General features: G+C 40.0%; 1 protein-coding gene across 5 annotated transcripts in view; it reads right to left on the bottom strand.

Moving 5' to 3' along the window:
* Nucleotides 1–18,376, bottom strand: part of zfyve28 (zinc finger, FYVE domain containing 28) — a 193,076-nt gene that overhangs the window by 100,939 nt on the left and 73,761 nt on the right. For all 5 annotated transcript variants that reach the window (XM_063049568.1, XM_063049567.1, XM_063049569.1 and 2 more), the window contains exons 5-6: nucleotides 18,032–18,121; nucleotides 1,725–1,814 (exon numbers count right to left, since the gene is read on the bottom strand). In XM_063049568.1, the coding sequence (XP_062905638.1) occupies nucleotides 1,725–1,814; nucleotides 18,032–18,121 (180 nt within the window). The remainder of the gene's footprint in view (nucleotides 1–1,724; nucleotides 1,815–18,031; nucleotides 18,122–18,376) is intronic.

Below are 18,376 nucleotides of genomic sequence, written 5' to 3'. Positions count from 1 at the left end.
GCTGGCAAAGACAGAAATGACTGAAAATGCTCTGTTTTTATTGTATCATTCTATCTAGTTCAATTTATGAGTGGTCTCTAGGGCCGAAGTCCAAGATCTGCTCTATGACTCCACAATTCTCACAAAGTTGCAGTAAAAAAAAACTGAATGGCATCTGGTAATTTAAAACTTCAGTGCTGTAATGAATGCAAAAATATGACTGCAGCAGAAAGGAATTTTTCTTTGATTAGCAAAATAGAAGTGCTAGTTCACATTGACCTTAATCATTAACTCTGGTTTCTCTTGGTTGAATATTTTCAACATACTGCAAAACATACACACTATTTGTTTTTCTATATTCCCAACTATCTGCTCAAATTCAATTGTATTCAATTCATTTTTGCTACAGTAGATGTTCAAGTTAACTGTTCGTTTATTATCTAATTGACATCAGTAGTGGAACACTCTGGTAGAGTGGTGATGGTGGTGAAGGCAGATGCATCACAGATATTTAAGGGACTTCCAGATGGCACAAGGGTTAAAGAAAAATGAAGGGCTATGTAGGAAGGAAGGGTTGGATTGATGTTGGAGTAGATTAAAGGGTCAGCACAATATTTGGGCCGAAGGGCCTGCACTGTACTAGATTCTATGTACTACCCATCAGGCAACAGTATGGTATTGTTCAAGTCTGACTTGCATCTTTAATAACAGGCAGCAAAGAGAAAATAGTTTTAGTAATAGAAACATTTAATATGGTCTTCCTCAGGGACTTTGAGATGTACTATGCAACCTGTAAACACCTGCAACCAAGTCAGTGCCCATTATTTCTTTGTACTAGATGTTAAAAGGTACAATGGGCACACGTTTTCCTCATTTTCCAAGAACAGGGCTTTAATTATTCTGGGCGGATTACTTATTTGTGGTCAATTAGTACATGCAAGACAACATCCAAATTCAAACTGCAGTTGCTGAATAAATGGATCAACTCATTAAAATATCTACCATCTAACAAGATAGTTTGAAACTTCTGTTGCAGAAGATCTTAATTGCCCAGTTAATCTACTTTCATAATCAGGTGATGTGGCTGGTGGGTATTACATTATGCAAATAACTGAATTATAACTTCCCTAATGGACGTGAAACAGCAACAAATAATACTTCATAATTTCAAAATCCTCAACCTCCCTCCCAAGCAGTTCTGTGGGTCTATACACAGCTGAAGAACTGCAACAGCTCAAGGAGGCAGCTCACCGTCACCTTCCCAAGGGCCATTAGTGATGGGCAATAAAATGCTGGCTCAACCTGTGAAGCCCACGTCCCAAGTGAATTACGGAAGCTCACTTAGGGTTCTTCAGGGCAGGGCTGGACACGCTAGAGGCAGGAAACATGTTCCCAATGTTGGGGGAGTCCAGAACCAGAGGCCACAATTTGAGGATAAGGGGTAGGCCATTTAGAATGGAGTTGAGGAAGAACTTTTTCACCCAGAAAGTTGTGGATCTGTGGAATGCTCTGCCTCAAAAGGCAGTGGTGGCCAATTCTCTGGATGTTTTCAAGGAAGAGTTAGATAGAGCTCTTAAAGATAGCGGAGTCAAGGAATAGGGGGAGAAGGCAGGATCGGGGTACTGATTGTGGATGATCAGCCATGATCACAGTGAATGGCGGTGCTGGCTGGAAGGGCCGAATGGCCTACTCCTACACCTATTGTCTATAAGCATAAAAAGTGTTTTTTAAAGAATATTACCTACCAGACAATGGCTAGTCTCGGAATTGTAAACATTAATGCTGGCTCGTAGTCATCAATCAAATCTTGTGTGAGGTATCCAAGCTTTAAGGCCCTGAAGATAAATACAGTGATAGGTTTTGTCATACAGAATAAAGGGAGCAACCACATAGATTATGCCAATGTGTAATAAATGAACAACAAAACAGAAACTACACCAAACCTAACCAAGTTAACTCAAGTATTGGGAGTGGCTAATTATTGCCTATTACAATTGGGCCAGAAGTTCCAGCACAGTGACATATGTTGACATGTTAACGGAGGGCCTATGAAGCATTGTTGCAATTGTCTTCAACTGAAGCATTAAGCTGAAGCCCCATTGGCCTTTTCAAGTGGGCATAACAGATGCCATGGCTTGATTCTGTAAAAGATGCAAGTAGTTACCCCCCAGGGCCCTGAGCAATAATTATAACTTAATTAGCACCACAGAAATTGCTCATTATCACATTGCTGTATGTGGGAACTGGCTGTTTATAGTTCCCAGTTGTAATGGTGATTATTCTTGCGAAGCATAATCAGGGCTTTGGGATGACCCAAGACCATGAAATGTATTACCTAAAGACAATTATCTTTAAAAATTCATTTAATTCTTCCTTTCCAAAAATTTTAGCTTACTTCTTTGGAGACGTTAACAATTAACGTCCATTGGTCAATCCGCCGACCACAATCTAAAGTGATACAGGAAGCAGGCTGGTGTCATGACCAATATTTTACTGCCCCTTGAATTGTTATAATTTCTCTTCCAGGGAAAAAAAGTGTTGCTTAGTTATTCACCTCTTTGCAGTTTGTGCTATTTGACTGTACAGTACCCTCAATATTTGTTTTTATTATGGGAAACACATTCAATGCACAAGGTGCTTTAAGTTATCAGATAAGTGAGGCAAGGCTTCACGAAATAACTTTCCCTCCCAAAGTTGCTTCAGCCAAACAAATTAATCAACACTGTCAAGTCTGAAAAACTGCAAGGAAACCTCGTTATACATTAAACAAATTATTTCCATTTCAATTTGTTTCTAATATTGGCACAGATCCCCAATCCCCTCAATAAGTATCTACCATTCTCTGTTCAAAGTAATTTTGTAATTAACATAGAACAGTTTAGCACAGTACAGGCCCCTCAACCCAAGGTATCGAGTTCCATGAACAATCTAGCTCACCCTGACTACACAGCCCATATCCCTTTGACTTACATTCATTGACCTATTGAAAAGGTTTAATAAATGGTACTGACTCAACCATCACCCCTTTAGTATTAGCCATTGTCACCTTGGGAAAATAATGCTGGCTGTCCACTATCTATGCCTCTCGACCTTATGCACCTCTATAAAACTGCTTCTCACCCTCTGTCCCTCCAAAGAGAAAAGCCATAGTTTGCTCAACCTTTCTTTTTAAGATACATTCTATAATCCAGGCAGCATCTGCTCCTCTAAGCTTCCACAGCCTTCCTATAACAAAGTGACCAGAAATGAACTCTAGTTTAATCAGACTTTTATAGAACTGCAACATCAAATGGAAGTTAGTTTAGGGGAGATGTCAGAGGTTTTTTTTTAAAATACAGTACTGTGCAAAAGTCTTAGACACTATATATATTTAGGGTGCCCAAGACTTGCACAGTACTGTAGTAATTTTATGTATTGTACTGTACGACTGTAGCAAAAAAAACAGATTTCATAGGTGAAATTTCATGTCTATTGTAGACTGAAAGTGGAAAGGGAACAGAGAGGGGAATCCTGGTAGGAAAAAGGGGGAAGGGAGAGGGGAAGGAGCAGGAAGCACCAGGGAGACATTCTCTAATGATCAATAAACCAATTGTCTAGAATCAAATGGCCTTGTCTATTGTCTCAGGGCCTGGGTATATCTACACCTACTCCTGGCACTCCTCCTTTGCCACCTGTCCCACAAGAGTCCAGCCTCACCATTCCCAACATCCTTTACTTTCACCAAATTTATAAACTCACACTCCATTCCACGTTGACAAATACAGTATTGTGCAAAAGTCTGAGACATACTATCTATATACATGTGCCTAAGAATTTTGCACGGTACTATACTTAGAAATGAGTGGATGCCTGGAACACGCTGCCCAGGGATGCTGGTAGAAGCTAACACAAAAGGGATCTAAGGGAATCTTAGATAGGCATATAGATGGACAAAAAATTGAAGATTATGGGCTGTGTAGGAGTGAAGGGTTAGATTAATTGTGGAATATGTTTACATTGGGTGGGCATATCACAGGCCAAAGGATCTGTTGTGTGTGCCACTGTTCTATGTTCTATGCTAATAAAGAATTTTACCTCTAACTCCCATCTCTCAACAACTTAAAATTATTTGAATAGTAACATTTATTTAAGATATAAAACAGCATGCTTACACAATATCAGATTGGCAATTGTCCCTATCTCACATCAACAAAACTAGTTAGCAATAAGTTGATAAAAAACAAAGTTCAGGAAGTACCCCAGCTCAGTTCAGTTTTCTTATGATCTATACAAGTGCTGATAGAGTACAAACAGTGCAGGACGTCAAATAAAATCAATTCCTTCCCACAAAAAGCAGTTGAATAGCAACTAACTATTGTTTCATACAAGTCCATTGAATCAGAAACTATCAGGAAAATCCCCAGTACAGCAAACTAATATGGCAATAATAGTCCAACCACAAACAAGAGAAAATCTGCAGATGCTGGAAATCCAAGCAACACACAAAATGCTGGGATTTCAACGCCTAGGCCAGGCAGCATCTGTGGAAAAGAATACAGTTGACGATTTGTGCCGAGAGCTTTCATCAAGACTGGAGAAGGAAAGAAAAGATGAAGAGTTAGTCGAAGAAGCTGGGGGGAGGGGAGGAGATAGCTGAAACCAGAGAAGGGGAGGGATGAGTAAAGAGCTGGAAATTGATTGGTGAAAGAGATACAGGGCTGGGGAAGAGGAAATCTGATAGGAGAGGACAGAAGCCATGGAAGAAAGAAAAGGGGGAGCAGCAGCACAGGAAGGTGATCAGGAGGGAGATCAGTGGGGAGAGACAAATAGACAAGGGAGTCACATAAGGAGCGACCCCTGCAGAGAGTAGAGAGTGGTTGGGGTGGTGGGATCCCGTTGGGGATGTTGGGTTACAGAGAATTATGCACTGGACGCGGAGGCTGGTGGGATGGTAGCTGAGCTCAAGAGGAACCCTACCTCTGGTGGGGTGGTGGAGGGTGGCGTGAGAGCACAGATGTGCGTGAAATAGATGAGATATGGTTGAGGGCAGCATTAATGGTGGAGGAAGGGAAGCCCCTTTCTTTGAGGATGACGACAATCTCCTTATCCACTTTTATATTCCTTAAAAGCTCCAGTACTTCCTCTTCTTTAATCATCACACTTTCCATAACTTCCCTACCTGTTTCCCTTATCTTACACAATTCAATATCCTTCTCCTTTGTGAATACCGAAGAAGAAATTGTTCAGAATCTCCCCCATCTCTTTTGGCTCCACACATAGCTGTCCACTCTGATTCTCTAAGGGACCGATTTTATCCCTCACTATCCTTTTGCTATTAATATAACTGTAGAAACGCTTGGGATTTATTTTCACCTTACTTGCCAAAGCAACCTCATATCTTCTTTTAGCTTTTCTAATCTCTTTCTTAAGATACTTTTTACATTTTGATGTGCATGTGACGACTAAAGCTAACCTATTTGAATTTAACCTTTTAAAGAATATCTAGTTTGATAGTGCATGTTACCACCCCAACCATATGCATAATATTAGTTAGGCATTCGAAGGTCATGCTATGCCAGGCTACTCTATATCCCTGAAGACACATACTGAATGTTTCAGGAATGGCTTCTTCCCCTCCACCATATACGATGAACCCATGTCCGTTAACTCACTTTTTTTTTGCTCTTTATATATACAGGGCCTATAAAAAGTATTGACTCCCCCTTGGAAGTTTTCATTTTTTTTTTGTTTTACAACATTGAACAACAGTGGAGTTAATTTGGCATTTTGACACCGATCAACAGAAAAAGACTTTCATGTCCAAAGCGAAACCAGATCTCTACGAAGTGATCTAGATTAACTACAAATATAAAATATAAAATAATTGATTACATGAGTATTCACCCCACTTTAATATGACACAGCAAATCATCACTGTTGCAGCAGCCAATTGGTTTTAGAAGTTACATAATTAGTTAAATGGAGATCACCTGTGTACAGTTAAGGTGTTTCAATTGACTGTAGAAAAAATTCACCTTATCTGGAAGATCCAACTGCTGGTGAGTCAGTATCGTGGCAAAAACTACACCATGAAGACAAAAGAACATTCCAAGCAACTCCATAAAAAGGTTATTGAAAACCACAAGTCAGGAGATAGATACAAGAAAATTTTAAGTCACTGAATATCCCTCAAGGCAATCATCAAGAAATGGAAAGAATATACACAGCTGTAAATCTGCCAAGAGCAGGCCATCATCAAAAACTGAGTGACCATACAAGACGACGACTAGTGAGGGAGGACACAAAGACCTATGATAACTCTGCAGGAGTTACAAGCTTCAGTGGCTGAGGTGAGAGAGACTACACATAAAACAACTGTTACCCGGGTACTTCACCAGTCGCAACTTTATGGGAGAGTGGCAAAGAGAAAGCCACTGTTTGAAAAAAAACTCACATGAAATCTCAGTTCAAGTTTGCCAGAAGCCATGTACGAGATTCTGAAGTCAGTTAAAAGGAGGATTCAATGGTCTGATGAAACCAAAATTGAGCTTTTTGGCCATCAGACTAAACGCTATGTTTGGCATCATCCAAACATAGCACATCAACAAAAAAAAAAACCACCCCTACCACAAAGCATGGCGGTGGTTGCATCATGCTCTGTGAATGCTTCACTGACCCAGGCCCTGAAAGGCTTGTGAAGGTAGAGAGTAAAATGAAAGCAACAAGATACAGGGAAATTCTGGAGGAAAACCTCATGCAGTCTGCAAAAGAACTGCGACTCGGGTGAAGCTTTATTTTCGAGCAAGACAATGACCCCAAGCATAAAGGCAAAACTACACAGGAGTGACCAACAAACAACAAAGTGAATATCCTGGAGTGGCCAAGTCAGAGACCAGACCTCAATCCAGTTGAGAATTTGTGACTCGACTTGAAAAGGGCTGTTCATTCATGATCCCCATGCAGGACAGAGTTTGAGCAGTTTTGTCAAGAAGAACAGGGAAAAATTGCAGAGTAAGACCTAGCCATATAGACTCAAGGCTGTAATTGCTGCCAAAGGTGCTCGAAACTAATTTGAAGGGAATGATTAATTAGGCAATTATTTTGTGTTTTATATTTGTAATTAACTTAGATCCCTTTGTAGAGATCTGTTTTTATTTTGACACAACAGTCTTTTTCAGTTTACCAGAAAAAAAAACAATAAAACATGAAAACTTCCAAGCAGGGCGAATACTTTTTAAAGACACTGTATATTTGTTACTGTAACTTAGCTTTTTATTATGTACATATTGCAACATACTACTGCAAAACAACAAATTTCATGACATATGCCAATGATATTAAACCTGATTCTGATAAACCTGATTCTGATAAAATTTGAAAACTGCTGTACACTTATGTCCTGGTGGTAGTCTGTCCTTCCCTCTATTTAGACTGGTCTTTGTTCACCCCTTTTCCCTTTCATACCTCTGTCTCATCATAGATTGCTTTCTCACTGATTTGCACTCCTGGATCCTTTAGAAATCCGGCTTCCTTTGTAATTCTGGTTACTTATTGATGATATCAAAGCTGGGTCTTAAGCCCCAAAACAAATGTTTAACTCTTTATCATCGATGCACGATCACCTTGAATCAGTTAGTTCACAAATCAGCTACCCCCCTTTTGCTTCAAACTGAACTTTTAATGTCATATCCTCTAATTCATGGATCCTTTCTCACAGCTGCCCAACACTTCCTTCTACTGCAGCCTGTAATTCTCAGTCATTTGGCTCAACTTCATAATAGACACTTAATAATAACTCTTTATGTCTGATATCCAAAAATAGCAAATTTTCCTTCACAGTTCCTGTCATTAAATCTTGAGATTAAAAAGTTATCTCCAACATGGAACAGTACAGCACAGCTACAAGCCAGTCAGCCCACCATATCTATGTCAAACATGATGCTGAACTAAAATAATTTATTTCGTCTGAACATGATCCAACCTGAATATTCATGTACCCTTCTAAATATCTCTTGAATGTCAATAACCTGTTCTCTTCGCAAACACGAGGAAATCTGCAGATGCTGGAAATTCAAGCAACACACACAAAAAATGCTGGTGAACGCAGCAGGCCAGGCAGCATCTAAGGGAACCGGACGCAATATATCACCCCAGCCGACTCACAGGTGAAGTGTCACCTCACCTGGAAGGACTGCCTGGGGCCCTGAATGGTAGTGAGGGAGGAAGTGTAAGGGCAGGTGTAACACTTGTTCCGCTTACAAGGATAAGTGCCAGGAGGGAGATCGGTGGGGAGGGATGGAGGGGGAACGAATGGACAAGGGAGTCGCGTAGGGAGCAATCCCTGCGGAAAGCGGGGGGGGGGGAGGGAAAAATGTGCTTAGTGGTGGGATCCCGTTGGAGGTGGTGGAAGTTACAGAGAATTATATGTTGGACCCGGAGGCTGGTGGGGTGGTAGGTGAGGACAAGGGGAACCCTATTCCTAGTGGGGTGGCAGGAGGATGGGGTGAGAGCAGATGTGCGTGAAATGGGAGAGATGCATTTGAGAGCAGAGTTGATGTTGGAGGAAGGGAAACCCCTTTCTTTAAAAAAGGAGGACATCTCCTTCATCCTGGAATGAAAAGCTTTATCCTGAGAGCAGATGCGGCGAAGGCAGAGGAATTGCAGGAAGGGGATGGCATTTTTGTAAGAGACGGTGGGAAGAGGAATAGTCCAGGTAGCTATGAGAGTCTGTAGGCTTATAGAAGACATCAGTAGATAAGCTGTCTCCAGAGATAGAGACATCTGTTATTTATGGTTATTATATATATTTTTAAAAATTTCTTTCTCTTTTTTCTCCCTCTGTCCCTCTCACTATACTCCTTGCCCATCCTCTGGGCTCCCCTCCCCCTTTCTTTCTCCCTAGGCCTCCCGTCCCATGATCCTCTCCCTTCTCCAGCCTCGTATCCCTTTTGCCAATCAACTTTCCAGCTCTTAGCTCCATCCCTCCCCCTCCTATCTTCTCCTATCATTTTGGATCTCCCCCTCCCCCTCTCAAATCTCTTATTATCTCCTCTTTCAGTCCTGACGAAGGGTCTCGGCCCGAAACGTACCTCTTCCTATAGAAACCTGGCCTGCTGTGTTCACCAGTATTTTTTGAATCTGTTCTCTTCACCCTCTCTGGCTGTTCACTCTAGGCACTTAACACAAAAACCTTGCCTTGCACCTCCCTTTTAAACATAACCCCCTCACATTAAAGTAATAATCTTTAGGAGACTGACAAGCGATCTGATAAAAGTTTATAAAACTGAGGAAATAGAAAAAGTAGATAATCAGTCTTTCTTCCCCAAGGAAGAATTATCAAATACTGTAAGACTTGAGCTTGAAGGTGAAATTGGGAAAGTTTAAAAGCAGATGTGTGATGCAAGTTTGTTTCTTAAATTTAGATTGTTATACAGATCAAAGACTATTAAGCCATAAGATCAGGCCTTTCAGCCCACAATGTTGTACCAAACTAGATTAGTAATCAAATGGCTAGCTAATCTCTTCTGCCTACACAATATCCATATACTTCCACTTTCCTCACATTCATGTGCCTATCTAAACATCTGTTAGAAGTTTCTAACGTATCTGCCATTACCAACACCTCAGGCAGTGCATTTCAGGTAGGTGTCTGGAAAATGCAGCTGGAATGATTCTGGAAGCATACACAATGGTGGTTCTTTAAATGAGGCATTTAGACAGGCATGTGAACATGCATGGAATGGTGAGGTATCGATCACACGCAGAAGGGTTTAGGTTAATTCGGTATTGTGGTCAGTACACACATCATGGGCCGAAGAGCCTGTTCCTGTGCTGTACTGTTCTATTTTCGTTGAATTATGATAAATTCATCCATGAGTTCACATTAAAAGTAGATAAAGAAAAATGGAAGTCTATGTGGGAAATTAGTTTGTCTGTGACGAAATAGAAAATGATGAATGTAAACATTTTCACAACAGACAGATGATGGAAAAAATGTCCAAGATAAATGATTGGTTTTGTTTTATTGTCACATGTACCAAATACAGTGAAAATCTTGTGTTGCACACTCTTCATACAATCAAATCATTATACTGTCCATTGAGTTAGAATGAAGTAAAATAATAAGGCGAAAAAATGTGTAAAAGCTACCAAAAAGTGCAGTGCAGGTAAAGGGAACTATCTAGGTTGTCAAGCCAATATTCTATATTATTTTCACCATGGATGTCCAGTCCCTATATACTTCCATCCCCCATCAGGAAGGTCTCAAAGCTCTACGCTTCTTTTTGGATTCCAGACCTAATCAGTTCCCCTCTACCACCACTCTGCTCCGTCTAGCAGAATTAGTCCTTACTCTTAATAATTTCTCCTTTTGCTCCTCCCACTTCCTCCAAACTAAAGGTGTAGCTATGGGCACCCGTATGGGTCCTAGCTATGCCTGCCTTTTTGTTGGGTTTGTGGAACAATCTATGTTCTGTGCCTATTCTGGTATCTGTCCCCCACTTTTCCTTCGCTACATCGACGACTGCATTGGCGCTGCTTCCTGCACGCATGCAGAACTCGTTGACTTTATTAACTTTGCCTCCAACTTTCACCCTGCCCTCAAGTTTACCTGGTCCATTTCCGACACCTCCCTCCCCTTTCTAGATCTTTCTATCTCTGTCTCTGGAGACAGCTTATCCACTGATGTCTACTATAAGCCTACTGACTCTCACAGCTATCTGGACTATTCCTCTTCTCACCCTGTCTCTTGCAAAAACGCCATCCCCTTCTCGCAATTCCTCCGACTCCGCCGCATCTGCTCTCAGGATGAGGCTTTTCATTCTAGGACAAGGGAGATGTCTTCATTTTTTAAAGAAAGGGGCTTCCCTTCCTCCACTATCAACTCTGCTCTTAAACGCATCTCCCCCATTTCACGTACATCTGCTCTCACTCCATCCTCCCACCACCCCACTAGGAATAGGGTTCCCCTGGTCCTCACCTACCACCCCACCAGCCTCCGGGTCCAACATATTATTCTCCGTAACCTCCAACGGGATCCCACCACTAAGCATATCTTTCCCTCCCCCCCTTCACTCTGCATTCCACACGGATCGCTCCCTACACAACTCCCTTGTCCATTCGTCCCCCCCATCCCTCCCCACTGATCTCCCTCCTGGCACTTATCCGTGTAAGCGGAACAAGTGCTACACATGCCCTTACACTTCCTCCCTTACCACCATTCAGGGCCCCAAACAGTCCTTCCAGGTGAGGCATCACTTCACCTGTGAGTCGACTGGGGTGATATACTGCGTCCGGTGCTCCCGATGTGGCCTTTTATATATTGGTGAGACCCGACGCAGACTGGGAGACCGCTTTGCTGAACATCTACGCTCTGTCCGCCAGAGAAAGCAGGATCTCCCAGTGGCCACACATTTTAATTCCACATCCCATTCCCATTCTGACATGTCTATCCACGGCCTCCTCTACTGTAAAGATGAAGCCACACTCAGGTTGGAGGAACAACACCTTATATTCCGTATGGGTAGCCTCCAACCTGATGGCATGAACATTGACTTCTCTAACTTCCGCTAGGCCCCACCTCCCCCTCGTACCCCATCTGTTACTCTTTTTTATGCACACATTCTTTCTCTCACTCTCCTTTTTCTCCCTCTGTCCCTCTGAATATACCTCTTGCCCATCCTCTGGGTCACCCCCCCCAGTCTACCTCCTGTCCCATGATCCTCTCGTATCCCCTTCTGCCTATCACCTGTCCAGCTCTCGGCTCTATCCCTCCCCCTCCTGTCTTCTCCTATCATTTTGCATCTCCCCTCCCCCTCCAGCTTTCAAATCCCTTACTCACTCTTCCTTCAGTTAGTCCTGACGAAGGGTCTCGGCCTGAAACGTCGACTGCGCCTCTTCCTATAGATGCTGCCTGGCCTGCTGCATTCACCAGCAACTTTGATGTGTGTTGCTTGAATTTCCAGCATCTGCAGAATTCCTGTTGTTTGCGTTCTATATTATCCTATCAATTATCTGTTCAAGTCTGGGATTCAAGCTGTTTTTGAGGTTGGCAGTAATGTCCAAGGATTTTCTATCTTCTGCCCAACGCCTGGGGTGAGTGGGATCTTTGATTACACTGGCTGCTTTACTGAAGGAGCAAGGTTAGAGGGGAGGCTGGTTCTTAGTATGTACAGTAAGTGCAATTCAACCAGAAATAAACAGAATAATGTTTAGAAGAGATTTATAAGCAACAATGAGTAATAGGAGGGGTGATTGTTAAGTTCATGGCCTAAGGTAGGGGTCAATTTTAGAAAACCTAGCACATTTATTTTTCAACATAGTCCCCTCCTATATTTACACACTTAGTCCAGCGGTTGTGGAGCATACGGATCTTGGACCTCCAGAAAGTATCCACAGCAGGGGTGATTGATAAGTTCGTGGCCTAAAGTAGAAGGAGATGAGTTATTAACTTCAAACTTTCTGCATAATGACTCAGAGTTGACCTGCATGTACATGTAATGAGAGCTGTATAACTCATCTCCTTCTACCTTAGGCCACGAACTTATCAATCACCCCGGCTGTGGACACTTTCTGGAGGTCCAAGATCCGTATCCTCCACAACCGCTGGACTAAGTGTGTAAATGTAGGAGGGGACTATGTTGAAAAATAAATGTGCTAGGTTTTCTAAAATTGACTCCTTCTACCTTAGGCCACGAACTTATCAATCACTCCTCGTACAACAAGGATTTTTAAAATTAATTGTCCACAGCTGAGGAAAAGTAGTCAAGATCTATCAATTTCTGATCAAACAGATTTTGGAATTTCGGGAAAATCATAGTTGTCACACAATGTTGAAAGAGAATGATGGTAACACAGATAAATGAACTGTGGAACAGCAGGCAAGGATGAAAAGCAAATTGATTTTATTTTTAATTATGTCCCAGAGAGACTCTTGTTTTCTAGTTGTATGCAAATGAGTTTTTAATTTGTAGGAAGTCGATTGTAACAAGTCACAAAGGCCCTCTTTAGTTTTCTAGTTAAGATATTTTGACATGGGCATAATAGATATCATCAAAATTGCAAAACCAATTTAGAATTCAAAATAATTAAGAAAGGATAGAGATTACATAAGGAGATGAACAACTCAGTAGAAAGCAGAGATGGAGCTAAACACCAAGGTCTTTAACTATGTGGAAATAATCATCAGAAAGGAGTGCATCTATGGAAAAAAAAATCAAGAAAACTGATTATACTTCCAAAGACATAAAACATGAAGGAAAGGAAATATGCTACAATATTTTAAGTATTATTATGAGCAATTATGCAATGCCTGCAATGAGCTTAAACAAAATACTGGCATTGTCGTCTTTTATGAACAGCTGCCAGTGGACTGATCCATAACGTACTCACATCTGACATTGTCCCATATCCTTTAATGCTTTTAGTCAAATTAATTTGTGAAACAATCTACAATTCCCTTTTTAGTTTAATTCTCTCAGTGATGCCAGTCTTTGTAATGGAAAACATGGCTATGTAGCATTTCTTCAACTTGCAAGTAGTTTATGAGTAATTGTGGCCACAACATACATCTTTCTAAGACAAAAGCCTTGACAGTCAATCTGTCAACCCACTAACCAGTCTATAAACTCAAGACTCAACCTCTTGCTATTCAGTGAATTTCTTGGCCATGTCAATAATCTACATTTAATTTTGAGTATTGCAAACAAAAAGCATCTTTGCAAGCAAACTTTCAGATATCTCCTAAAGCTCAAATAAACATTTGTAATCTAGGTCTTCAAAAAATTAATTTGCTTGTTTTTTTAAAATCAACTTGCTTGTTTTTTAAAAAATTAATCTATGCTTGCTTCTTAATTATTTTAAGACTCAATATACAACCATAACATTCTTAAATACAAACTCCAATAATCGTCTGACTATTTACAATTGACTGACTTATCTCTGTTTTGTGGTGCTATCCCTCACATTTCATAAATGCAGCAGTGCCATAGAATTTTCCAAAGTGTAGCAATCACTGAGAAATCTGGAAAATCCGCATTCATTTTTATTAATTCCAGACCCAGTTGTTTTGGAGAGGGTGGTGAAACACTATTTTTTTTTAATTTAAAGATACAGCACAGTAACAGGTCCTTCAAGCCCAACAACCCATGCCATCTTATTACACCCATATGACCAATTAACCTACTAACCTGTATGTGAGAGGAAATAGTAATATCCGGAGGAAACCCATGAGTCACAGGAATAAAGTATAATTTCCTCATAGACATCATCATCAAATGTTTGCAAGAATGCAGAACTCAAGAAGAATCAAAAAACTGACCAAAAGGTTGACTGAAATTCTTACCCCAGAGTGCCAAAGGGCACCAGATTCAGAGCTGAACCTTTCAAACAAATTAAGATGGAAAGGAAATCCTTAAGTATTATTTAAGTATTATTTCATCTGGTCCTGTGCTATGTGACCGTCAAAGTAACAATTATTATATATGTAAGGGGTTTCTTTTTTCATGTTACTCGCTAAGGCTAGTGAAATGGCTTCTCTGTAGTGTAGAATGAAATGGCTTCTCTATAATGTTAACTGGTGAGGTAATGTTCTCTGTAGCAGCATGTTTGGGTTATAATTAGTGAGAACGGGACTTATATTCATTTGCTAACCAATTGGGATAGATGTTATTCTTTCTGTTTGGGTGAAAGCTGTTAGTTTGCGTAGCTTGAGAGAGAAGGCGCAAGGAGGATGAAGAGAGAAGATGTAGCTCGAGGAGATGGTTGCCGGACCCCGCTGGGCCTGGACTTGGGGCGAGAGCCCGGGGGACGAGCAGAGGAGGATCAGCAAAAGGGAATCCATGAGCTCCAATGTTTGTGCACTGGACATGTTTATAAGATTATTGGCGCCGTTTATTTGTTTTCCTTTTCTTTTGTTTCTCGACTAACTCCATACTTAAATATAAAATCTTAATCATTTAACTGCACATTGTGGACTGTATGTTATTTCGGGGTACTGATGTTACACAGGGGACACAACACGCAGCATCCACCCAAACAAGAGTACTAAAGTTTTGCCGGGTAGGGGGTGCCACCCCTGAGATCATGTCACTAGGCAAAGCGAGTCTTACATATAAATAACAAGACAATTTGTTTATTTAACTCTGTCCTCAGATATTTGAAAGTGCAAATACTATTAGAAGCATGGGTAAGTTTTGTTCCGCTAATAAAATATAATTTACTAAACTGTCTATACTGCACAAATGGTTGCACATGAAATATTCTAAATGGGACATACACAACAGCAGAGTAAAAACGGATGGTTGTGTCAGTCAAATTATGCCAACATTAAGGTAGGAACTGAAACGTGAGTCTTCAGAGGCTGGTAATTATTGCTGGTCAGGAAGTCAGCGGTGGGTGAAATGACGACCACAGAAGGTAGATGGAATATAGCTCTGCATGAACTGACAGGGGAAGACTGGAATAAACAATCAGAAAGATTGTTTAATCTTTCTGATGCAATTGGGGCAGAAGATGCAGCAACGATTTCAAAACTGGTATAGGATTAAAAAATATCCCAGTTAAAAGCAAGAAGGTTCCTATGAAAGCTGTGAGATTTAGATCAAAACTTTAAAAACAATTTGCCTCAATGGTCTGATAGCCTGGTATAATGTATCAGAGTTACAAATTATTTAATTACAGGTTAGAAAGGTGATTGGTGGAAATCAGATCTTGAAGAACAGGTATTAGTATAATTAGTATAAGCTTGGTTTAATTGACTTGAAAGGGTGATTTGGAATTTGAAAATTCTCTTCTAGTAGCACACTCATTCAAACTCTTGGCTCATATACAGATATAGATATCTTGGGCATTGTTCTCAAGTCCTTGGAGAATACAAGGCTGTTTTTTTTTATAATCAGTGATGTTATCCTGTTCAATTACAATTAACCCAATCAATAACTGTCCTGCATTTAGTTCTTCTCCTTCCATTTTGTGTACATTTGGGAGGGCAAATGGTCTACAGTTTAACATTTGTGATTTGGAGAAAATTTTAAAATAAAGTCAATTTGACCTCTCAAACTTCCATAACAATCTCATGCAAAAGATCAAGAGCACTCCAAAGCCTAAATCAAGATTAATATATGGTTCCAATTAAAATAAAGATGCATGGCTGGTGCTTTTATTTTGTAATTTGAACCTTGCTGATGAGTTGGTTGCTCAAAATTTGAGAACACAAAGGAAAGTTTAAATTGAAGTTTGTTTTGTCCATTCTATCCTGATTTTCAGCCAAATATTGGTGGGAATGATGATTTGTTTGCTACAAAAGCATACTTTTTAAAATGATTCCTTGGCAGTACATTATTCTTTTGAAGCTTCAGAGTCTAAGTCACATCTGGTTACCTATGACATCTGTTCAAGTATAAAAATACCATCCCCCTCCCCAAATGAAATAATCACATTACCTTTCATCTCAGCTACCTTGCTATTTCAGAACCACCATGTTAAATATTATTTTAGATACTGGTCCCCAAATCGATAGTGCTAACATGGGAATTGATTTGACTTCATAACCTGCATGCTGCCTATCTTTTGAAATGTGATAGTAGCTGCTGAGATGTTCAATATATTACCAAAAGAAATAAATCTGATAAAGAAATGTTCTCTAGTCAGTCAGTGCACATTGTAAAGGGAAAATAAAGGAGTTAAAAGTCATAAAGTGTAAGAAGTGTAATATTTCATACGCCAGAGTAATTTTCCTCATAAATGACCATACTCAATTTATTTAATTGCCAGGGAAGTGACTAACCACAAATCTTTCTGAACAAAAAAAGTGATATTTCTCCCAATTCCTCTCCTCCCAAAATAACTTAATAATCTTCACGCATCAATGATAAGCTGCAATGCAATCTCAACAACAGAAGCCTTACTTACCCACAGTTCCAATGAGACAGAAACCAGTTTCCTCAAGTGTTTAGACATTACAAACAAATGATAGCAGTTTCAGCAATTCATATTTATTTAGAGAAACAGCACAGTAACAGACCCTCCTGGCTGAACAAGCTCACACTGCACAACTGCATCCATATGACCAATTAACCTACTGACCCGTACGTCTTCTTTGGAATGTGGGAGCAAACGGAAGCACCCAGAGGAAAAAACACAGTTACCAACGGAACAAACTCCTTACAGACCCAGCAACTTTTATGTGTGTTCCTTACAGACAGTGAGTGGCAGGAATGAACCTGGTTCGCTAGTGCTGTTAAATTAATTACTTAAGAGAAGTGCATATACGACCCTGCTGCCCACTAAGTGACACATTTCTTAAAACCATACTATATGCTCTTCAAAGGAAGTACTAATACACGAGGAGTTCAGCATTATTGCACTGGGAACAAAGAAAACTAATGTACAAAAGTAATTTATGACTGGTTTGACTGTGTAGGAGAGTTGAGCAAGATGTGATATTGTTGAAACTATGAGCTCTGCCATTTCCCCTTGGGGTACAAGTACATTGTTTCACCACAATATTTCATCACTGAAAAGGCTAAACAAAACCAACTATAATAGGACACTTAAGTATTTGTCTGAAATACAATTCATTCTAGTTTGAACTGGACAACAGCACTGGCTGGGAGTCAATTCCTCCTATCTAATCTCAAATGCAGCAGTAGAGAATTTAAGCTAACATTGACATTCTTTCTGAAATGTTAATCTTCTCCGAGGCATTCTACTTGTCCACTACTCAGTGCAGGCAGTGGAAATCATGAACCCTCAAACTTTAAAATGCATCAAAATCAACACCTCACAAATACTTAACATATCCATCAGAAAGGCAGCATTAATCAGTTCCAGTAAACTGAATTAGTGCCTCTTGTAAAATACTTCAGAACTTTCAGATGAGCAAGCTGACAAAAGATGAATGCATTTGCTAAATATGAAGGGTTCCCTTCCTGGAAGACATATGTTAATCAAAACTGGCAAATGAACACAATAGTAACAAAATAATTTTATTTTTGCTTATATCAACAATCTTATGGGTATCTGTAAAAATAACATTCTGTACTGAAGGGAAGTATATAATTTTTTTTAAAATTACCTTTCAACTGTTTCACAGAAGAGAACAATGACTTCCTGTTGTACATAATACTCTTTAGGAGATTTCACAGGTACCATGGCAGACACATAACTGAAAGAGAAGCCATAATAATGTGTATATTTTTTTCTATTAATTTCCGAAAAAGAGCTGACATTGATTCAAGAAAAATACAGCTGAGGAGGGTACGATATTTTTCTTCCTTTTATTCAACACCATTATATTTTTTTAAGTAAATTTAACTCCTCCTTCAATCAAGTCCAAAATCAAGAGAACCTTCATCTACTGATATATCTTAACTTAAACCTCTTATTTGCAACAAAGTATCATTGCTTTGGAGCATTTGAC

The sequence above is a fragment of the Mobula hypostoma genome, chromosome 5 (assembly GCF_963921235.1).
Source record: "Mobula hypostoma chromosome 5, sMobHyp1.1, whole genome shotgun sequence".
In the NCBI taxonomy this organism is placed as follows: Eukaryota; Metazoa; Chordata; class Chondrichthyes; order Myliobatiformes; family Myliobatidae; genus Mobula; species Mobula hypostoma.
Note: the sequence above shows the minus strand (reverse complement) of the source record. Positions and strands in the feature narration are given on the sequence as shown.